Source organism: Oryx dammah, unplaced genomic scaffold (genome assembly GCF_014754425.2).
Source record: "Oryx dammah isolate SB20612 unplaced genomic scaffold, SCBI_Odam_1.1 HiC_scaffold_4, whole genome shotgun sequence".
NCBI lineage: Eukaryota > Metazoa > Chordata > Mammalia > Artiodactyla > Bovidae > Oryx > Oryx dammah.
Genome location: NW_024070188.1, coordinates 80,445,623 through 80,470,240, shown reverse-complemented (window position 1 = coordinate 80,470,240; position 24,618 = coordinate 80,445,623). Strand labels below are relative to the sequence as shown.

The 24,618-nt window shown below is 40.5% G+C and overlaps 1 protein-coding gene across 1 annotated transcript in view; it reads right to left on the bottom strand.

Moving 5' to 3' along the window:
- The window catches only part of ARID1B (AT-rich interaction domain 1B), a 420,009-nt gene that overhangs the window by 22,171 nt on the left and 373,220 nt on the right, over positions 1 to 24,618 (bottom strand). The window contains exons 9-13 of the mRNA XM_040238889.1: positions 21,852 to 21,997; positions 15,284 to 15,393; positions 14,422 to 14,580; positions 8,383 to 8,592; positions 5,330 to 5,534 (exon numbers count right to left, since the gene is read on the bottom strand). Coding sequence (XP_040094823.1) covers positions 5,330 to 5,534; positions 8,383 to 8,592; positions 14,422 to 14,580; positions 15,284 to 15,393; positions 21,852 to 21,997 — 830 coding nt within the window. The remainder of the gene's footprint in view (positions 1 to 5,329; positions 5,535 to 8,382; positions 8,593 to 14,421; positions 14,581 to 15,283; positions 15,394 to 21,851; positions 21,998 to 24,618) is intronic.

The window sequence follows — 24,618 nt, the reverse complement described above, 5'->3', positions numbered from 1 at the left end:
GATTTAGAATTCTTTAATGTTATGGCAGAAAGTGAAGAGGAACTAAAAAGCCTCTTGATGCAAGTGAGAAGATAGTGAATAAGTTGGCTTAAAGCTCAACATTCAGAAAACTAACATCATGGCATCTGGTCCCATCACTTCATGGGAAATAGATGGGGAAACAGTGGAAACAGTGTCAGACTTTATTTTTTTGGGCTCCAAAATCACTGCAGATGGTGATTTCAGCCATGAAATTAAAAGACGCTTACTCCTTGGAAGGAAAGTTATGACCAACCTACATAGCATATTCAAAAGCAGAGACATTACTTTGCCAAGAAAGGTCCATCGAGTCAAGGCTATGGTTTTTCCTGTGGTCATATATGGATGTGAGAGTTGGACTTGTGAATAAAGCTGAGCGCCGAAGAATTGATGCTTTTGAACTGTGGTGTTGGAGAAGACTCTTGAGAGCCCCCTGGACTGCAAGGAGATCCAACCAGTCCATCCTAAAGGAGATCAGTCCTGGGTGTTCATTGGAAGGACTGATGCTGAAGCTGAAACTCCAACACTTTGGCCACCTCATGCGAAGAGCTGATCCACTGGAAAAGACCCTGATGCTGGGAGGGACTGGGAGCAGGAGGAGAAGGGGACGACAGAGGATGAGATGGCTGGATGGCATCACTGACTCGATGGACATGAGTTTGTGTGAACTCCGGGAGTTGGTGATGGACAGGGAGGCCTGGCGTGCTGTGATTCACGGGGTCGCACAGTCAGACACGATTGAGTGACTGAACTGAACTGAATGTCATTATCAGAGTAATAAGACTTGGCTTTAACTATAATTACACTATAATAACAGAGCCCAGAATTGAACAGATCTTTTTAAAACTTAAGTAGGATTCATGTACGGAGAAAGCAGTGGCACTCCACTCCAGTACTCTTGCCTGGAAAATCCTATGGACGGAGGAGCCTGGTAGGCTGCAGTCCATGGGGTCGCACAGAGTCAGACACGACTGAAGTGACTTAGCAGCAGCAGGATTCATGTAAAAAATTAATCCCACCTTAAAACATAATATTTTAAGGGCTCTTGCTTTATCATTGATCATAGTCCTTAGCATGTTAGGTGTTGGATAGATACTGGTTTCACTTATTAATTAAACAAATACTAACTGAATGAATATTGTGTGGTGTTTCCTACTGTTGGAATTTATCAAATTGACAGAAAAAGATAAAAATTTCTGCCCACATACATACATACATTAAATACTTTCAGAATTCTAACTGTAACAAATAGGATTGCTGGTTGCTTATAAACAATAATTTGCATATATTATTATCTACAGTTAACGAACTGTACCATTACCACACTTTACTTTAGAGGAAACTGAGTTACACAAACCCTGGAGATTACAGAGTACGCTATGAGTGAGTAAGAAATGGGGTCTGTCACTTCTACTCAGAGAGCCTCAGCTGACCCAACATGTCGGCGCGGTTGGCGCGGTCGGGGCCTGGTTGGGAATCAATACTGAGGACTGGCCAACAGAGGGTGCTTTCCATAACACCTCCCCTGGGTGCATAGGACTAGAGTGAATCAGGGAAGACTAGCTTTAACTATAGATATCTTCTTAGATGTAGATACCTTAAAATAAAAACTTACCAACTCATGCTTCTAAACCAAACCAGAGTTTTACCAAACTCACTTTATTATATTTGTATACCAAGTATGCATTTCCAGAGTTTTACCAAAAAATACATATTTAAAAAGTAGACATAATGAAAGAAACAAGTCAGAGTCTTTTACAAATATATAAGGATAACCCTACAGACATGACTGCCCCACAGAACTGGCAGGGGAAATAACTCAAGAAGCAGACTGTGCAGAAGCCAGCACAGCTTCCTCGGAACACGGTTCACAAGACTGTGAGTTCAGAATGGCCCTTCTTTACAAGTATTTACATTTACAGCTTAAAAAAAAAAAAGGAAACATTCTCCCCTCTTGCCAGTGTGTTTTCCTTTCCTTTCAGGGAAAAAAAAAAAAAAAAAAGAATGCAACCTCTGGAAGCTGCGAACAGAGGAGGCTGGCTCTCTAGGATATCCCTACCTTTTGCCAGAAGCTACAAATGTATACTGGAAAGTAAACAATGGAAAGGTTACTGAAGGTTAAGTACATTCACACAGTTCAGACTGAACGGCCAGACTCCTAGCTGGGAATTAATTTACACAGCATGGACCCAGTGCCCTAGTTCTGGCTGGGGTTGCAGGAAGGAGGTTGGGGAGATGAGGCATAGCTGATAGTCCCAGGTCTACGGCAACCAGAGGTCACCCAGAGGGCACCTCTGTTTATAACCCGAGCCCTTTCTCATTTATCTTCCACTGAGGATTCCCTGGTTGGATCCATGACAGGTTCTGTGACATCACCTGTCAGCTAATAATAGAAATTCAGTCAGCCACCTGCCAGCAAAGATGGATGGGTTTTTGGTTACAGACTTACTAATTGAAAGCGGAGCTTCCTCCTACCCCCCCACCCCCAACCCATTCCTCCCAGCCGGGTCCCCTCCCCACCATGCCCCTACCCAACTCTAGCTTACAGGCAGCTAAGGCCCTGGATCCCCGTGGCTGTTCATTAGATCTTCACTAACTTTTACAGTAGATTATAACAAGAGCCCCGCTAGGACTTCAGAGAAGCAACCACACCCCCAGGCCCTGCTCAGGTTTCATTTAGGAGCCTTCCTTTGGACCAACTGCTCTAGAACCCAAAGACACAACCTGGATCTCTGGAGTGAGAAGTCGCACAGCACTCTACAGTGAAGATCAGGGTGAAGGCTCCAGGGCTAAGGAGCAACACCTTTCAGAGGCTGACAGGACTGAATTTCAAATCTTATCAGCGTGTCACATCTGAACTGGAACACAGAGGAATGACCTTAAGTCATTAGCTTTTAGGATTTAAGTTGGTTCAGAATGAACATTCGAAAAAAGAATCTAGAATGTTTCTGAGGAATCTTTTAGTTGTTTGCCTGGATGTATCGGTAAGGAATAAGCTACAGTTAGGTTCTTATGGGGAAAAACCTGACTTAAAGAACACAAATTTTGGCTGAAAATTAGTTAAAAAATTTTTGTAGTATATGAGGCCCTGACATGGCAAAGGTTTGGGAATAATTTGTTTCCCTTCTCTGATAATAAAAATGTTTCAGAAAAATTTTCCTTAATCATGGGTCTGGAATGCTGGAGGCAATACCTGGCTTTTGGTTGAGAGGCTGGCGTTGCTCACTGCCCCACGGCCTGGTCCATGTTTCTGTTCTATTGCTGAGTGGTGTGCAGAACACGTGAACCACGCAGCCTGGCCCCGTGCACCCTGCACTATGCCCTCCAGGCTGTGCACTGGCTGAACAGCTACATACAGGAAGCTTTCCTCCCGTTTCCTGTTTCGCAGACTCGGGCTCCATTTGGACTACTGAGAAGAATGTATTATCAGAGGTGCGCCTGCAATCCAAGCTCTTTTGTGCAGTTAAAGCGATAATGTTGCCATAAAAATGATAGTTTAAAATAAAGAGGGGGGAGAGGAAAGAGCTGACTGTTCAGAGCACAGGCCCTGTACTTTCTGAAGTGTCTATACCTCAGCAGGATTTCTTGTACTGAAGCTGATGCACACTGGGAGAGCTATTCTCCATACAGAAGTACAGACCATTCAGTGACATGAGTTCTTTCCTGGCAAATAAAATATACCTTTAGATCTTTGCAGACATCGCCACTTTGGTCCCTACACCCTACTGGGTTTTTATTTTGGAAAAATAGTTTCAGAGCTGTTCAGAGGCAGCTTGTTTTACTCTGTGAACGGAATGTAATGTGAGATTTTCGAAATTAGATTTCACAGTTTTTAAAGTCCATCATAACTGGCAAAGGCTGTGGATCTTTAAGGACGGGGTGAGAGAGAGGAACTTCTCTACTTGTATTTAGAACCAACAGATCTATATTGAGGTGTGCTTATTACACATGTACCCTGGGCCTAAAAAGTATTTATTTGAGATCTCTTGATTAGTGGTCTTAGATATTAGCACTGCCCTCCAGATGTCAGCTAGAGCAAGTAATTAAAAGAGAAACAACTCCTTTCTTTGGCTTACAGGTACCACTTTCTGTGTGTAAACAGTTTACCTATTACAGCGCTGCTTTAAGCACAAAGTGTGGTAGGTACACCTGGATCTCTAATTCTAGAGCCAGATGTCTGGGATCAAAGCCTGGTCCTCCCCCTCATTAGCAACAATGGGCCAGTCTGCTGAGACTGTATGTGCCTTGGTTTTCTCAGGGGTTTTAGAACAGTATCTGTATCACAGGGCTCATATGAAGATTAAACGGGAAAGCCCTGGCACACTCTAAGTGCTCAAGAAACACTGGCTATGATCATTCAACTGCTTAACAGTGTTGGGGGATGTGGCAGGAACACTCAGCCACTTCATATGCAGGACAGTGTAGGCAAGTGTGACCAACACAGGGCTTGGACACGGCCAGAAACAGACCACAGAATGATCAAACTTAACTTGAGTGAAGTCACCCAGAACTAAGGATGATTCAAATCTCTTCTCATCTTCAATATTGGATTTATCAGAATTAGTGATTCAGTAATTTCAAATCTGAAACGCTAACAGTAGAACAGAAGCCAGCAGGAGAGCCGAAAGGACGGCAGGGCGTCCAACAGCTGAGTGGAGAGACAGCAGAGAAGGCACGTACCATTTGTATGATTTTGCTTCTGTGAATTCAAGTGAATCACCATTATTCCCAAGCAGTATTTGCTTAGATTCCTGACCTCTAGCTCAAAGCTAAGTTGGACTCCACTTTCGCAGAAACAGGGCTATACAGACCTTTATCATGAATTTTGCTGAATTCCCTACAAACAAAAACTTGCTTGGTAGGGAACATTAAATACGAAGTCCAAATTTCATTTTGCTGTGTACAAATCTAAGTATCTCTGACAGAGGCAGAGCTGGTGGAAGCTGGCTATTATATCTGCAGGGTGGCATTTCCAGTATGAGCACAGGTTAATGGGAAGACATTTTGATAGTTAGATGGTATATTTAAAAATAACTGTATAGGAATTAAGGTATATAACTCAGAACCTGAAGTCTACTTTGACTAGAAAAGGTAAAGCAAAAGATCGGCACCTTTGAAGTGCAGAGCAGAAACACAATATCCCCAGTTCATTCTTTCTTCCCTTAGGCACTGCTAATAGGGTCCAGTTAAACAAACAAGAGAAGACAGGATGCCCCTTCCCCTCTCTCGGACCCCAGTGTGTCCTCTTTGCTCTGCTGAGTGGCCGTTTCAGAGCCTGGGAGGGGCTCCCGGCTGCAGCGCCCCCACTTACCAGGAGATGGCGGCTGGAGCTTGGGCTGCTTCTTGGTGTCGCCCGTGCTGAAGACTTCCGGCGGGGGCTCCTCCCCACGCTCGATCTTGCACTCAAAGGCAAACAGGTACTGAATATACTGCTTTTTCAGGGAGCTTGCTGCACTGCTCGAAGTGCCAACATTTAGGTTGGTTGCCAGCTCACGCCACTTCTTGTTTTTATTAACCTAGCCAAAAAAAAAAAAAAAAGGGCAGGATCACTGGTTTGCAGCAAAGTGGCTTGTTTAAAGCCAGGAAACAAAAAAAAGCACTTAATATCTTGGTTTTTTTTTTTTTTCATTTGCCTCTTTTAACTAATGTTCATTACTCCCACTCAGTAGTGCATAGACAGCATTTACAGTTATAAAACCATTAAGGAACCTGCTGATAGCTACATAAAAAGCATTGCTCATGGAGATTCTTCTGCCCGGTGCATCTTCTAATGCCTCCGAGTCTGCCAGAGCGGGTGCTGCTCGGAGCCGGCGATTTATCTCTGAGCAAAGGTGCTCTTGCTCACCCCCATCTCACTCTTATTTTTTTTTATAAAAGGGTGTCTAAAAACTAATTTAAAAAGCAATAACAGAATTATTTTGCAATTTAAGTATCTGAGCCTTAATAAGAAAAACAATGTCTCCTTCCAACAGCCACAAGCTTCCAGAAAGATGAGCCTCATAATTTCTGTTCATGCCCAGTCTTTCACGTGAGGCTTTCTTGTAGTGTTGGGTGAAGGAGGCCTCAACCAAATGAGTCCAACCTAACAGTCCAGCAGAAGTCATCAACCTTGTCTGAGCTGTGGAGCCACCAGCTAGCTGACATGGCAGCACCAGTGGGCTTGGGAAGGGGCACATAGGACCATCCAGTGTTCCCACTTACACTCAGGCTGGAGGGAATACAACTGCAAAAAAAAGAAGAGAAGAAAGGAAGGGAATCCTCAAATGTTACATAAGATTTGACGAATTGGTCTAACTTTTTGATTCCCAATGGGAACAGGTCACACGAGGCTGACACACGAAGGAAACATGAAGGCCTGCAAATGCCTGGGGAATATTTTGCCTTTAGATGTGTCCTGTGTTAAGTAGCATGGGTTAAAGGCACAGTGAGTTTGAATGAAATGTTCAATTTTTGGATTCAAACTTCCTCACAAAGCTCTTTATGTCCATTTACTTGGTATTAAATGGTGTGTGAGAAACCAGAGAATACTCTTGGGAATGCTTAGTGCCATTTTTGGTACTGAATGCCAGGCTGCAACAGGCAGGCCTGTGACTGCTTCTGAAATAGCAGGCAGAGCGCTGCCTGGGACACCCTGAAAAGCAAGGCTTTTAGCTGATCCCTCTGGGGCTGCAGCACCTGTTCGAACCACATCTGATGGGGTGTGAGTGACAATGCGGCCAAGGCCTCACTGCTGGGAATCACTACTACATTAAAGCAACTTCATCAGCTAAGACCCAACCTGGGAGTCCACTTGGCTGAGTGAGGTGTCCTGACGGTTCCTTGCCTCTGTGAGCTGGGTGAAACCCTTCGCTGGCCATCACCCACACCTGGTCACACCGGGTCTGCATCCTGTGATCCCATCTGATTACGCCTTCTGGAGTCAAGCTCTAATTGCTTCACTTGGAGGCCTCAGTCTCGGGTGGGAGGAGGCTCCTCAGGGAGGGCTGAGAACAAAAGCCTCTCCTGCAAGCCCTGCAAGGTCCTCAGTGATAGCTGTGCATCAGCTGATCTACCTTTGGATAGTGAGGCCTGGAACACCTGAGGCCCGGAGCAGCTCCTTTCACTGGTCTGGGAAGGAGCCCAGGAACTGACAGGTTTTAAATGCTCCCAGGTGCTGCTAATGAACAGCTAGGTCGGAGAACCAAGGGCAGATAAAGGGCATGTACTTCGCAATCAAACAAACTTGGCCCCACCACCTACCCTGAGAGTCCCTGGGCCACAACATTCTTGTACAGTTGGCCTTCCCTGTTCCCTGGATCTGATTTTGTGAATTCAACCAATTGTGAATTGAAAGTATTGAAAAAGAAAAAAAAAGCCCCCCCACCCCGCCCAAAAGAAAGTTCCAAAAAGCAAAACTTGAACTTGTACCAGCAACTATTTACATAGCATTACACTGTATTGGGTATTATAAGTAACTGAGAGATGATCTGAAGTATATGGGAGGTGGTGTGTAGGTTCCAGAAATAAAGAGGCTTGAGCTCACAGGGTTTCAGTATTTGTGGGGATCCTGGAACCAGTGCTCTGTGGACCCCAGGGGACGACTGTACTTTAATCTGTTACATCTCTTCTTCAGGGCTGACGACTCTGCATTCCATGAGTGTTGAGGGAGAAGTGACAAGAAAAAGGATGGTGCCCAGGATGCGGCAGGCACTCACCCCTGCGGGCCCTTTTCTCCATTCTACTTCGGGATATGGACATACAAACCCACCCCAGTGCTAAAAACAGGGCTGTGACAAGGGAAAGGAGAATGTGGCCCCTAGGGTACAGAATGAAGGGGGCAAGTGCAAGGGAGGCATCCGCACAACCCCAAAAGGAGTGCCTCCAGGCATTCTGCACCTGGGTGCCCCCAGCCGTGGGAAAGGACAGCACTGCCCCTCCTGTCACCTAGGTACAGCGGACATGGTTGTACAAGGATGACAGTTTTCTTGTTAACTTGCTCTGGATAAAGGGAAACAGCGAATTTGATTTATATCTGATCCAGACAATTTAGTCATTTGCAAAACATTTCTGTTTACCATGAAATTCTAACACAGATTCCACAGAATTCTAGAGCTGTTAGGGACCCTGAAGCAAAACCTAGCTCGAATGTCTCATTTTACCGTTGAGGATTGAGTCCATATAAATGACCTGAAGTCACTCTGCGAATGGGTGGCAGATCGAGGTCCCTGACCCCAGTGCAGCCCCCGCCCCCGACCTGCCACACGTGAACATGGATCCAGTAAAGTGACCTTCCTAGAGGCTCAGCTTTTTCTTTGTGAGAAAAAAACATTCAAGTTTGCATATTCAAAGCTCATCCATAGCATCTCCTCATTCAGCTGTTCTCACCTGTGCCAAACCTCCGATCTCTTTGACGCAGACATAGAGTCGGAACAGGTCCAAGGGCTTCTTGCCCACCGCAGGCAGACTTGAGACCGGGGAGCCCCTCTCCTCCATGAAGGTGAGGTAGCGGTCCACCCACAGCTTCCTCTCTGGCTCATTCCCCAGCTCATACACCTTTGTGATCTTTTCCCCAGTGGTAGTGGATGAGCTGGACTTCTAGAGCCCAGGGCAGCATTTGGAGATGGGGCATAAGCGGGCCGAGGGAAATGGAAGAAGGCGAGAAAAAAAGTAATGAGCTACCAAATACAAGAAGAGAAGAAATTTTAAAACTACTGCTATCACACAACAATCAGGAATGAAGGCTACTAGTTCAGGCACAAAGTATACATTTTCTTAATTAAAAATTTACTTTGACTTTAACTAAAGGGCCCAAACTCCCCCTTTTATATACTTGAAAAACAAAAACAGAAAAAAAATCTTTTTTACTTTATCAATATAAGCATTGAATCCCAGAAGGCAAGACTCCAATGACCCCTCATGTCATTTTTTCTTTTTTTTTTAAAAAAGGGTACAAGTTCATTGAATGGCTACACTGAGTTTAAAGTTTCAACTGTAATATTATAGAGCCCCCCTCCTCATTAGATAGACACCTACATTTCCTTGTCAAAATATGAATGACCAATGTATAGCTTTATTAAAACTAAATCATATGGAGGTAGAGCACATACATGATGTGTGTTGAAAAATACAAGACTGGTCACATGTCATTGGACCCAGCAGTGTGTGCGCTTTACATTTGAGAGCCTTCTAAATTAATGGCCAGTTACTAGCATTCTCTCAGAATGATCTGCTTTCCTGACTTAAGATTTCTTGAACTTTTCTGTCAAGGTAATTTTAATAGATTTCTTAAGCAAACATGTGTTCATCACAAACACATGTGCTATTTCATACTCCCAGCTTATTTATGAACATTTACTTTTAGGTGCCCATTTGGTTTATACTGATGTTCTAATTCTTGGTATTTCATTTTTCTAATTTTACATTTGATACTAAATGTCAGAAGTGGCTGTTTCTGCACACCTGAAGCTCACCCTCTGGATTATGTGATCTGGGAAGGTAATACTTTTTGTCCTACACAGCCCAGCTGTATATTTTCCCTTTCTTTTATGTCTCTGTATTTGTAACAATATTTGTGTACTTGTAATATCTGCAACTGTGGGATTCTTGTGCAAAATCACTTGTAAATTCTCAATTAAATATTTCCTTGGAATAATAATATAGTTCATTTAGTCATGTTTATTTACTAGGTTATCATTTGAAATGTATAATATTATGTTAGATGAAGTTTTTTTTAACTCTTTTTGGTTATATTTAGCTCAACATAATTTTAAACATGGGATGTGACCTGAAATGGGGATGGTGAGTTAAATAACATAATTGTCACCAAGGTTTGATGCTACCTTGTTTAGCAAAGTGATTCCCAATAAAACTAGGGCCTGAGAAAGGATGGTTGAGAATGAAATTAATCAAGCTGATGGGTGGCAGAGGTCCTTCCAATTAACATGTAATTTCCCAAGCTATTTTTGCTGAAATTTTAAGCCTTCAGCTTTAGAATTATTGAAACATAAAATCTTTATATAAAACATATAAAAATGGGTGATACAGCTGATATAAATAAAAAATGTAGAGTGGCAGGATAAAAAAAAAAAACTGTGACCTTTTACAATTTATATTGATGAAGCTAAAGAGCAAATCACCTAACAGTTACTTTAGATAAGAACTTAAAATGTATATACATATTCCTATATATGTCTTATAAATTCATGTATATACCAGAAATATGGAACACATTCCATATCCAAATAAGTTTGTGCATTTTATCATATTCTTATATCCAAGGAGTCTCTGACTAGGGAAATTATTCTAACACATCTTATACCACATTCTCATTCTGGAAACATTACAGAAGCTTTGTCATCATTAATGAGGTAGTTACTAACAAGAGGTTTCTAAATCCTAGTGCTGAAAAATTTTTTGTCTTTATTGGGAGGCACATTGAAAAAATGAACCCAATCTTTTAAAAAAAAAAATCTGAAATAAGAATCAGAGGAAAAAAGCACTATCATCTAAAATCAATTAACATAACAACAAACCACTACCACCATGAACCTCCCCCTTTTATTTCATCTGTGAAAAATTGAGAGGTAAAAAATTGAGATTCAATTTAAAAATAAGAGATATAAAATCAATCATTTCAATTTACAATTACTCTAAGTGCTCCACCAACATCCTGAATGTAAGAACCAACGGCTATTTCTGGCCTGGTCCTCTCTAAACCCCAAATGTGGAAGGGCTCCAGGAGAACAGTTCATCATGACCCAAGCAATGAGACTGGTGTTTGTTCCTATTTATGAGAAAGGACTGCATTCTCATAAACGGAAATGGGTCTAAAGGAATGATTCACTTAGTTGGACTATCCATAGTTTAACTTTTCTTACTGTTCTTTGTTAAATGAACTTAAGTTTGATTAACTTCTACATGTCTCAATTTGTTCTCATAAAATGAGAAAATCTTAATGAAGATAATTGCTTTTAATAGTTTTATTTTTCATAGTTTTTAGATCTTTAAAAATGCACTTTATGGTGCTATAATGTAGAAAAAGGCATCTATATGTAAAGAAAGTGGTCAAGCCTCAGTTATGCATCAGGTCCTAGAAGAGTCCTCCTCTGAGGCCAGCTCCCTGGTCTGAATCATCACAAGTTTTATTTGTCCTTAGTGGCACCTGGCCTCACAGGGCATCGAGGTGTGTGTCCTGCGTGGGATTAGCTGTCTACCCTCCACTCTTCTGACCAGACCTTACGTTCCACAGGGCAGGACCTATATTGATTTTGAATCACCAACAGTGACATCACACTGAAGGTACTCAGTAGGTATTTATTCTATAAGTGAATACTCAAATGAGAAAGGTCTGAAAAGTCTGGCACCATCCAACTAAGAATCAACAGCTGATTAAAACAGCCTATAAATAGACTTTCAGTGAGCAAGGTGCTAAATGAATGTGGACACAGTCTAATAAGACTGAAAGCTGAGAAGGGATTGGTGGACAAGTAACATCTCCATTCCCAGTCTCCAGGTGACACCCCAGCCCATTCCCAAAGTTAGTATATGGGCGTCCAAACAGAGAAAAATGATATTAAGAAAAACAAAAGCCCTAGGACATAAAGACTATACACTTTATCACTGATTAGGCTCAACATGCACTTTTTTTGTTCTCAGACATTAGTTTTGATGTGACCTTTGGATAAATGTCATTTACATTCTACTCATCAACAATGGGCAAAAGAAAAAAAACAAAAAAACAAAAAAACAACTAGCCCTGCAGGAAGATAGTTAACTTTTCCAGGCCATATTTTGCTTTGATACTGTAAAAATTGTATCTTACTGCATGAAACACTGTCATGGAGGCAAGAAAAAGAAATGGAGATTGCTGAAAGATTCCAGCAAGACATTATTATGGTGCCACAAAAGTTTTCCTTGCATATAACTTAATTAAGTCTATAAGCAGACGTTTCCTCAAATCTTTGAGGCAGACTTACATTTCAGCAGTCTTTACCATACGCCTGGTAATATGTGTATAGGCACATGTATGTGCAAATGTTTACTTTTATTGTAGAATGCTTTGTAACAAAACTGTTGCTCCATAGCACACTGTCAAAGCATAGCACATCTTTGTTATTTAGTTCATTTCAGGTCTGTTATTAGACAAGCTTTATTAGGAACACTGTGAGGAGCAATTTTAAGTACAATTTAAAGTTGCATCTCAGAAAGAGAAGTTAAATACTCTTTAACATGTATCTGCAGTGATTTGACAGTAGAGATAATCTGAGGTCCTTCATAACAATCTTTCATTCCCTTCTTGAATGAGCATTTCATCTGAGCGTGGAGTTGTTTTCTCAATACAAAGCAATCTCTAACACCTTCCACTACCTCAAATCACATCCTCCCTGTTCTTTTTTTCTATGACTGGAGCCAGAAGTGTGATTGTAAATTTTCAAGTAAAAAGTGGTTATTTACAGGGAGCGATAGTGTACGGAGAACTATATAGAAAAAAGAGGACAGTAATATGTGATTTTAAGTATGATTATGTTACAGTTAGAAAATGAAATAAATAATTCAGTTTGTTTTTCTTTCTCTTATTTAAGTAGAAGGAAGGGTTTTGATAATAGCTTCCTATGGACTTACTGGATACAGCTAACGTGACAGTAACTTAAAATATAATAAATATCTCAGTCATTCTTTATTATCCAGAAATCAGCAAGATGGAAATTTTAAACATGTAGTATGGGTCTATTAGAAGTCTTTAAGAAAAATCTTTTTTTTCTCCACTCATGTTTTATTGGTCATCTCTCTATTTTCTAACATCAGTTCCCTACCCTACTTCCTCTCTCCTCTGAATTTCTCCCCTCTTCCCATTAGCAGACTTAATGCTAAATTCCTGTCCATTTTATCTTAAGGTTTTAAAGATATTTTCAACCTCCGAAATTTTCCCCTGTGAGCCAATAAAAAATGTTTTTGAAAAGTTATACATGGGGTTCTATTTGTTGACTTGAGAATATTACTGATTCAAAAATGTTTTTTCTTTAATGAAAAGAAAAACCAGAACAGTTTATGGGACAACGCCCCTCCCCATGTTGGCTGCCTTCTGAGACTCAAAGCAAATAACACAAAGATATCAGAATTAAGGAGCTGCACTCTCTCTTTCATTAGTTCTGCATAACCCATACTAGAAGCATTTTTTTCATTTCATCTTGGTTGTTGAAAAAGCGAAACACATGTCTAGAGAAGAGGTGACAGTGAATATTGCCCTTTCTTTCTCTGAAAAGTAAAATGCTGGTTATAGTAGAGCTCCACATGAATTTTACAAACATTTACTGGAACTACCAAATCTTCAAACCTTCAGCTCTATCTGTTTAAACCAGGGAATGGATAATTAATAGCAGCCTCCTTGTGGGGTTTTGACTAGATTGCCAGATTCTGCAGTTAGAGTCTTCTTCCCTCCAACTTGTTTTTCCTGAGCTGTGCTCTTCAATACATTGTCTTACAAAAATTAGCGTATCAATTAAGCCTTCTTGGCAAGTAATTGCATGTTCAGTTTTTTTTTAAAAGATCTTTTGATTCCCTATATGAATGTAAAATAAAGGTTACTACAGTGCCATTCTTCTTCTTCTTTAATGGCACAGAATTAATTTCTTTAGTAGGAAAATAAAAGCCTAGTTCTACAGACAGAAGAATATTAAGGAAAAAAAAAATTCCCTTATATACACATTTCCACTTTTTAAAAATATATAAAATCAACAATTTTAAGATTCTCATCATGCTTGCACAGGATGTAAATTTTCTATCTCAAATGATTCTAATGTAGGCACACATTAATCTATGAGTAGCATTCCAAATATTCACATATGCTAACATTTCTACAAATTTTCTGTTATTTTCTGACAACTAGATTGAAACAAAGTAGGGCTATAACATGCTGAACTGTGCCCAGAGTGTAGTATTTATGTTTTCAAGATACAGGTAGTTGTGACATAAGATCTTTTAGACACAATAGCCCATGAAAGATTTAGTCCAAAGGCCAAACTTATCATTTATTCCATGGCTGCTATTAGTTACCACGTAAATGGACAATTAACTCATTTTAAAGATCTTCCAGAAGCGCACAATGGGTTAGACATTTAAACAAAGTCACTCTGTGAAGGAGTTTGGGCCCACTAGCACAATCACATGCTTCTTATAGACGCTTCTTTATATCAGCGGTTTCATTATCAGCAATCAACTTACGTTATGATGCATACAAACTTTACTCATTTTGTTACTAGTATAATTATGAAGAAAATCCTTTCATGGATAAATTATGAAGAAAAAGTCTTATAAAACAAATTAATAAGCAAGCATTAAAGTAGAATTAATTATCAAAAAAAACCCCAAAAACCGAAAAAAACAAAACAAAAAAAAACCAAAAAACAAAAAACCAGAGCCACTTACAGGGCTTGATGGAGTCTTTGGCCAGCCTGGGCTGCTAATGCTATCACTTTCATCTCCATGAAATGAGGAGATGCTAGCAGAGCTGGGGGACATTGGGGAAGGGACTGGCAGGTTGCCGGGGGTTGGGGGCTGAGAAATACCCTGAGAGCTGTAGCTATCCTGTGGTAGAGGAATAAAAAAAAAAAAAAAAAAATGACAAAGGTAGGGCAAACTTTATTTAAAATAACAAAAAGCACATCCAGTTTAACAGACTAATTTTTATATATAATATATATATAAAGACATGTACAAACAAACACACAAAACCACACACATATAAAGGTATTAAAACAACATTCTTAATTAGTATAACTTGGTAAGTTTGCTGGATGCTGGATAAGACCACTAAGCCACCATGCTTATTCAAGCTTACATGGAATGCTAAGCATGGGTTACCCCTTATGAAAGAAAGAAAGGAAAAAAAAAAAAAAAAAAAGCTGTTCACCTTATTTATCAAATAAGGCAGGAAAGCAAAATATTAAGTATGCTGTTGTTGCTGACACGGCCAAAACAGGAAGCTATAAACTGAAGGCAGAGAAAATGGCTACAAGTATCAAAACCAGGCAAGATCCCTTCCTTCTCCCCACCCCCAAGGCACTTCTCTGGGTGGGTCCTGTCCCTCCGCCCCCTCCCACAGCCAGTTAAATGCCATAAGAACTAGTAACTTTCAGATCCACACCATGAAGGGGGTGGGGAAAGAAGACTGCAAACGTGTCGCACAAGATGGAGGCATGCAGAAGAGAAGAAACCAAATGAAAAATAGAGAGCACACGGCAGCTTCAGCGAGCAGGCCCCACACCACGTGCAGAGGAGAGAGGAGTACCTTCGACTTGCCCTCCGGCTGTGCACTGCCTTCTTCTTTACTGTCGGCTTTGAGAGGCAAGGGCAGTTTGGATTCACTAGGAGACATCATATCTGCAAGACCCATAGATGCTAATCGAAAACAGGAGAGAGAGTTTAGGATTATACGTGTGACTCGTCAGGCTGTGCTCACTAACACAAGCTACCGAGTGATGGGGCACCCAAATTTCCCTCCAAGGAAGGAAAGAAAAAAAAGGAGAAAGAAACTGTAACTCAGAGAATGCTAATTTCTACAATCTAAGTAGCAAGGGATTCTTGCAATTCTTTTTTATCTTTAGGGGGAGAAAAGCAATCATTTAACTCAAGACCTAAGCCACCGAAAGTCAACTATTATCAATATTATGTTTTCAAAATTATTATGGTTTTAATCGTGGAGGTGCAAATAGAAATATGCTCAACGACCAAACTGCTAATTAGGTGTTGGAAGCAAAGGCTGGGTGTGTGTATTTTCACTGGCTGAGTGGAGGATTTACTGCTTTCTTAACTTCCTAAATTCACACAATCCATAGTTTGTAAAATCACTTACCACTTAATACTATTTCACTCAAAAGTCACATCTATTACATATGGCCTAGGCTACAAGGACAGAAGACGGTTGTAACAGATGATTTCAAAAGCAATCATCAAAAGTCATCTGTGAAGGAGAGGATTTCTAATTACTTTGCAACGGGGCTGGTTTCTGTTCATTCTGGGGCAGGATGTACACGGATCAGTCCTCAGCTGCAATTCAAAAGCCCAGGTCAAATACCCTCACCAGCTCAAGTCAACCCTGCGATCCCAGGCAAGACTCATCTTCTAGCTCCCGACTCAGAAATTCAGTCAGGTTCATTTAGGCTATAGAATGAAAGGTCCCCAAAGGTCAACTGATTTTACCTGCAATACTAATAGACATTTTTAACTTAAAAATATGGGTTTAGCTTTCTTTTTAAAGGAAGAACAAGGCTAGAGTAGGGAATCAGTGTAGCTATCCAGGGTATAACCGCTGAATTTCTATAGAACCCCAATGTGCAAACCATCTGCACGGCACTGGGCTGTGAGTGCCACACCACCCAGCTGTGTGAAGAGGCAGAGTGAGGAGAGGTGGAAGGAGAAAGTGAGAGGGGAGAGAATTACGAGCCTTAAAAATGAGTGAAAACCAGAAAACATTCCCATTTCAAAAGAAAATAAAACTCGAGGTTTTATGAACAGGACCCATTTCACATTCTGCGAATCAGAGTGCTGGCTCAACCACTGCCATGCACATGCAGCATAGTGTGCCAAAAAAAGAAAAAAAGCTAAAAAAAAAAAAAAAAAAAAAAAAGGCTCTGCAGATTGCCCACTACAAAATGATTATTGCACATATTCATGTATTACTATGTTTTAGAAAATAATTAGTTTTAATTACAGCAGTGAGAGAGTGAGCAGGGCTCTGGCGAATTAGCTGGCAAGCTTGGTGGTGTTAATTTGCTAATATCGTTAGCATCACTGCAGGTTGAGACCAGAGGTCCTGCCAAAAAAGCCTACCCGGCCACGTGCCCGTGAGTTTACATCAGCACACTCAACGATGCACTCTGAAATGCCTGTATTTTCCATGGGCACACTGGCTTGTTTTTCAAAGCCCATTTGCAGCCCAGTCAGCCCTTGAAGTCATCACCACACACACAAATCATAATTGGGATGTTTTTCTTTCTTTCTTTTTTCAAATTACTTTCAATACTTAGACTTTAAGAACTGAAACAAAAAGCTTTTTCAAGTGATGCAGCTGCAGAGAAAAATCTATTGGGATCAGCTAAAAACGTGGTTATTTTTGTGAATGTGTGAAACCTCAAAAAAGCAGCTGAGAGATATTACACCAAGAAGACAGCCTTGTGCAAAGTAGCGGATGGCTTTCCTGAAGCTTTACCTCTTGGGTCTACCAGGATATGAAATTGGGAACATCTTTACATGAAGAAACCCCCTTTTGAGAAGAAGAGTAGAGAAAAAAAAGCAGGGCAAATGTAGAAAGCAGGGCTTCTTTACCAAAGTCCACATGTCCTTGGCTAGCTATTCCCAGAGTGGGCTCAAAGGAACGATAATCACACAATTCCAGAGAAAAGTGGCAAGTCATGGGCATGGGGTTTCTGTTAAGTCCTGCTCCTTCTAAGATTATAATAGTCTGTCAGTATTTATAATAAATTATGCCTGAATATGGGTTTTTAAAAATAGGAATTAGTAATTTCTTGGTAGTTCCTTCTTCATGCATTAAATGTGTTAATGTACACAAAAATAATTATTTTTAACATAAAGCATTAGGCCAATTATTGAATTATGATAATTAAGACACTTTAGAGTGATTTAAAAATCACACTGAGATGAATTTATAAGCATATATAGGGGTTTGAAATTCCCCAAATTTCTTCATTTTCTATTATATATTTTAAAATGAGCATTCAGGGTATGCAAACTAAGTATTTTTTTAAAATTATTTTGAGAGAAGCATAAGTACAAAATATAGAGGAACAGCTTTACTTTGTACTCCTGCTTTGTGTGAGTGTCATATACTCAATCGTGTCTGACTCTTCATGACTCCTCTGTCCATGGAGTTTTCCAGGCAATAATACTGGGCTGGGTTGCCATTCCCTCCTCCAGGGTGTCTCCCCTGGTCCAGGGATCAAGCCTGCGTCTCCTGTGTTTTATTTTGCCAAATGGATCATAAGGTCTTTACTTACTGCGGCTTTTACTGTTCCTTTTGCTAAAAAGTTTATTTTTGACTTCTTACCAGAATTCTCAGTGAATCATTGCAAAGAGCCATATGTCTCCCAGGGCACTATTTTTTTTTTTTCCTCCTTTTCCAGAAGAGGAAGACCCCTAGTATTATAAGGATGTATTAAATCAAAGCACTGTTCCTCCTACTGACATCAGTAATCCCATATGTAGAGTTCAGACACGAAAAGGGGCAGTAAAGAACCTGTGACTATGGAGAGAGCTGTGTGGGTACTGTATATACATCTCAAGTATTAGCCTCTGGCTTTACCATTGGAATTTAAGAGAAGAATGAGCTCTTAAAGTAAGTGTAGGTCAAGGTCCTAAGGCAGCTTTCCCACCCTGGATTTAGTATATTCAACAAGAACATAAAAAACATATGCTATGAGTAAAACTAAACTTAAACATTCATTCCTACCCTTCCAGCTCCCTTGACTTAGTCTCCCATCACAGCTACAAAATTATTCCCAGAAGATGGTAAAACAGGACCAGAAACACACAAACAGTTCTTTTTCATGGCAAATAAAATACTCTGTGAAATGTTTAACTCCTTGTTTTTGAAAACACAGAAGGTTCTATCTAAGTGTATACACTTACAGATATTCACCGTTTTTATATGTAGCAAATATATAGAGAATACAGTTAACACATACAAAGGGTATGAGAAAAGCTCAGGAGAAACACTTCTCTCTGGCTGGGTCAGCAGAGCTTTGAAATAATCCCAAGGGGCCGGTGCCTGGCCACAGGGCCACAAGGCTGATCATTTACTCTCTTAGGTTACTCGGATGGAAATGCACTAAGACTCTGCAGTGACTTCTGCGGAGGCGAACTTAGAATCACAGATGGTAGATATATTTTCTAGAATTTAGATATCTTCTTTAAGGTAATGGTTTATATGTAGATAATTATATGACTAATGATATTATAAAATGAAACATGAATAAGTACAATGTAACTAACAGCACCAGTATTATATAAGGGTATATTTAAATAAGGTTAAACTCGATTTGCAATTTTTCCCATAGTAATACATAATTCTAATCTTTTAGGCCAAATATATATTTTAAAACCACTTCTTTAGAGGGAAGCAAGCCCACTGCTCACCATCCCACTTCTCCCCGCATCTGATGGGAGGAGAGAATTGCCACATTCACAGTCACATTGACTCCATTTAAGTAATCTCTTGCTCACTGACACTTGTAACAATTTGTCACAGTACACAGGAGAACTTGTTTTTTGGCCTAGCACACTGTCTACAGGATAACTGTCTGAACTCAGCAAAGAACATGCTGGAATGCCGGTTGCATGAGCTGCTAACTGAGGTTCCTAAAACACCACTGGCCATCATTTGTATTATCTGTACTTTATCCAAAAGTGTCCATGGTTGGAGAAAATGTTTTGGTGTTATTACTGGTAATTTATCTTCATGGGCCCAAACCAGGAAGACTGAGGTAGTGATGATCTAAATCATTTCTGGCCCACCTCTCAGTTCAGTCGCTCAGTCGTGTCTGACTCTTGGCGACCCCATGGACAAGTCTAGACAAGCACCTGCTAAGTCACTTCAGTTGTGTCCGACTCTGTGCAACCTCACAGACGGCAGCCCACCAGGCTCCCCAGTCCCTGGGATTCTCCAGGCAAGAACACTGGAGTGGATTGCCATTTCCTTCTCCAATGCAGGAAAGTGAAAAGTGAAAGCGAAGTCGCTGAGTGGTGTCTGACCCTCAGCGACCCCATGGACTGCAGCCTTCCAGGCTCCTCCGTCCACGAGATTTTCCAGGCAAGAGTACTGGAGTGGATTGCCATTGCCTTCTCCATAGACAAGCACAAATCTAGACAAATCAAGTGTACACCTTCAGACCACAACTCTTGTCAGGAGCTGCACTGTAATTGTGGGCTCCTCTGTCATTCCCATGTCCCTCAGAGACTGTAAGGCAGTTAAGCAGATTCACCTGTATCCATCAATAGACACACAGTAAATGCTAAATCATCAATTTTCCTTGGATATGCTGGATGATTACTTTCTATCAGGTAACACTTGACTTAATAAAGCTGAAATCAAATCATATAAATGGGGAGAGGAAAATTTAATAAATGCTTAAATTATTAAAAATTCAGTATTTCAAAATGCACAATGCAATAAAAAATATACTACTACTGGCCCATACAAAAGACCATGAGGATAAATGGCCTTTCATTGAACATTTCCTCTGTACGAAATAACAAATAGCTGAATTATCTGAATAATAATAATAATAAAAAGAAACCCTCTCTGTGAATCTCCATTAAATTGGTTACTACTCAGGAATACATAAATCTTCTTAGGCAGGGCATCTATTTGTTGTCGGTTATTTTTGTGGCTCTAGGTCCAAAGGAAAAAAGGGAAAAATGAGTGCTGCTAATAGTGGGGAAAATTTATTGTGCGGTTTCAATGCTCTAAAGTAATCTTATTTCAGCAAGCCAGACAAAACACATAATGTCATAACCCAAATACACCATTACCTGGGACGGTGCTGCGAAGGAAAGGGAAAGCTTCTAGCTAACAGTTCAAGCTTTTCACCTTTCATCTTAAATGTACCTCGCCAGGATGAATGACTGCTTAACATCAGGAAGGGCTATTTTATTTATTTATTTGAAAAGTTTGATTTTCACCAATATTTTTCCTCTTCCATAAACTTTTAAGGAGAAGTGATCAGGAATGGCACTATTAAATTAGGCCCTAGAAATCAACAAACGCTAGATGCTCAGTGGGATGCAAGCTCAGTGTCTAGCTGTCTGTCCTTTCTGATCAAGAGACAACAGCTCCTGGGGCGGCCTTTCAAAGATGGAGAGGTTAGAAAGGTGACGGAAGGCAGAGGAAATGAAAAAAGGTTAATAAGTGGGAGCCTAGCCTCGGACTCCATGAGGTTTTCCTAACACATCATAAAGCTCTGCAGGACACACAGCTGGCTATGCAAAGTTCCAGATTAACTACAGGAGGGAATCCTCCCCCAAATGTAGGAGTCAGAAAAAGTTAACAGGTCAGGTGAAATACGTCAGGCGTTTTCTCATTTAAAGAGCAGTGTTCATCATCCCTAGATACTTAGGTGGATTTTAAGGTGGTGGTTCAGGACCTAAGGGGTCTAAGAATGTGGAACATGTGCACAGTTTTAACGTTCTTGTTACTTCCACAAACTGCCAGAACACTCTTAGTCCACTAATCAGATTAGATTCGCTAAGAATGCAATTATTGAGATCATGGAGTACTCTGAAAAAATTAAGTATCATGAAAAATTTAAAACAAATTGTTAAAAAATGCATGATTTCTCAACAGAGACAGTCTACAGATAGCACTTTAAAAACAACTATTTTCATGTATACATTTAAAGGTGAGTTTCCCTAAATGCAAAAAAACCAAACCCTCTTTCAAATACTACCTTTTCCTACCCTTCAATCATTTCCTTTGAGATATGAATTTTAATGCTTATTTCCACCATCAACAAACAGAGACTACAGACTTTGTCAGGGGATCTTCCAATAATGTCCAAAGATAAAGAGAGCTTAGTGTATGTAAATACTTTGCAAGCAATCTCCAACAACACTTGAAATATGTCCACATATCACACAAATACAGAATGAATTAAATAATTTACATAAAATTAATGTCCCTAAGACTTAACAGATGGAGCAAGTAACCAAAAGAAGCAGTATTTCCCCTCTTTTCACCAAATGATCTGACTGCTCAGGTTGCTTCTACACTCTCAGTGGTGCAAACGAGAAGGGAAGAGGGGAGGGGAGAGCAGCCCTCGGAAGCAGGGAGCTGCCACGGTTACCTGTTGAGCTGTTCACCATATTGGGCGTCATGCTGTAGGGGGGCGCCTGGGTGTTCATTAGCCCAGAGCTGTTGTTCATGGGCTGGCTGTAGGGTGAGCTGGAAGCCATGAGTCCACTCTGATTCATGCCGGGAAAGCCGCCTTGCCTACATGAAGAGAAAGCACATGCATCCGTATACTGACTATGCACAGGAGCCGCAGTTTACCCGGCAGTCATTTCTCACCGTGGCGGTCATTATATAAGGGGTGGGGCCGTTATTTTTCTTCTTCCCTTAAAATAATTTACTTCCTGAAGCAAAAGACTGAACTCTACTGCTAAGTAATTATTTAATGCACCATGTAAAAATTCCAAATAATATAAGTTCCACAAATAATCATGTCAGGTGTTCCGGGTTATAATTTATAGAGAGGAATATGAACAGGAAAGGGGGATCTTGAAATAAGAACAGGAATTACAAAAGCAAGCAAAATTAATTTCTAACATTTAAAAAGATTTGATTCTTCATTAACATAACTGAATACCCTTGCATCAAAAACCAGAAGTCAAGAAATAAAAAGCAGATGGACAGTGTGAAAATGTTGTTTAAAAATTTTTTACTTTGACCTAAATTTTCTGATATAATAAATACTGGAGAAAGAAACTCCAAAACTCCCTTTAACATTGTACAATTAGGTACTATTAAAAACACATCAATTTCCCTACATTAAAATTACACAGTAAACATCAGACTTCCACTTCTTTTTGTAGAACTACAAGATTGCCAGGAGAAATATCAACAACCTCAGATATGCAGATGATACCACTCTAATGCAGAAAGTGAAGAGGAACTAACGAGCCTCTTGATGAGGGTGAAAGAAGAGAGGCAAAAAGCTGGCTTAAAACTCAACATTCAAAAAACTAAGATCAAGGCATCTGGTCCTATAATGGGTTTGAAAAAGTGGAAGCAGTGACAGATTTTATTTTCATGGACTTCAGAATCACTGCAGATGGTGACTGCAGCCCTGATATTAAAAGACCCTTGCTCCTTGCAAGGAAAGTTATGACTAAAAAGACAGAGTATTAAAAAGCAGAGATATCACTTTGCCAACAAAGGTCTGTCCGTACAGTCAAAGCTATAGTTTTTCCAGTAGTCATGTACGGATGTGAGAGTTGGACCATAAAGAGGCTGAGCTGAAGAACTGATGCTATTGAATTGTGGTGCTGGAGAAGACCCTTGAGAATCCCTTGGACTGCAGGAAGATCAAACCAGTCAATCCTAAAGGAAATCAGTCCTGAATATTTATTGGAAGGACTGAAGCTGAAGCTCTGTGCAGCCGAGGCAAAGAGCTAACTCACTGGAAAAGACCCTGATGCTGGGGAAAGACTGAACGTAGGAGGAGGAGGCAGCAACCAAGGATGAGACGGTTGGATGGCATCAATCACTCAATGGACATGGGTTTGAGCAAACCCATGGAGATAGTGAAGGACAGGAAAGCCTGGTATGCTTCAGAGTCCATGGGGTTGCAAAGAGTTAAACATGACATGTTGTGACTGAACAACAAAGGAGTTTTTATACTGGAGGTTAGTGACCCAACAGGCTCCCAGTCAACCCTTCCTGAACTCCTGAGTGGACTCATTTTTATAGTGACTTAGTTTTGTGCCTATGCTCTGAGAAAGACAAACTTCTCTTAAATCCTGCAAAGAGGAAAAGGGTATTCTTTGAACCGAAGGAGACAACTGTCACACAATGTCATTCCTCTAACTGCTGGTAATGAGACAGGGAAAGATAGAGGGAGAGTTTTGAACAGCACGGTGGTTTAATTTTCCCAGGAAAATTATGATACAGAAAGAAAGATAATGGCAATACTGCAAAATTTTGCAAAGACTCCACTGTTGGTAGTCAAGCTTTTCTTATGTCAATAGCACACTTAAAAAAAAAAACTTATCAAAGTTTTGGTTACTAACATTTACTCTAAGGAGTAAAGCTGATAGGAGGGCTAAAAATGCTGAGAGTGAAAAAGCTGGCTTAAAACTCAACATTCAAAAAAATGAAGATCATGGCATCTGGTCCCATCACTTCATGGCAAAAGATGGGGAAACAATGGAAATAGTGACAGACTTTATTTTCTTGGGTTCCAAAATCACTGCAGATGGTGACTACAGCCATGAAATTAAAAGACACTTGCTCCTTGGAAGAAAAGCTATGACCAACCTAGACAGCATATTAAAAAGCAGAGACATTCCTTTGCCAACAAAGGCCCATACAGTCAAAGTTATGGTTTTTCCAGTAGTCATGCATGGATGTGAGAGTTGCACTATAAAGAAAGTTGAGTGCCAAAGAATTGATGCTTCTGAACTATGGTGTTGGAGAAGACTCTTGAAAGTCCCTTGGACTGCAAGGAGATCCAACCAGTCCATCCTAAAGGAAATCAGTCCTGAATATTCATTAGAAGGACTGATGCTGAAGCTCCAACACTTTGGCTACCTGATGCAAAGAACTGACTCATTGGAAAAGACCCTGATGCTGGGAAAGATTAAAGGCGGGAGGGGAAGGGGACGAGAGGATGAGATGGTTTGACAGCATCACCGACTCGATGGACATTGAGTTTGAGCAAGCTCTGGGAGTTGGTGATGGACAGGGAGGCCTGGTGTGCTGCAGTCTATGGCGTCGCAGAGTCAGACATGACCGAGGGATTGAAATGAACTGAAAAATGCACAGACATCTGGCTTATCTGTTCCAAATTAATTATGATTACAACCCCCTCCACCTCCATTAAACTGCCATTT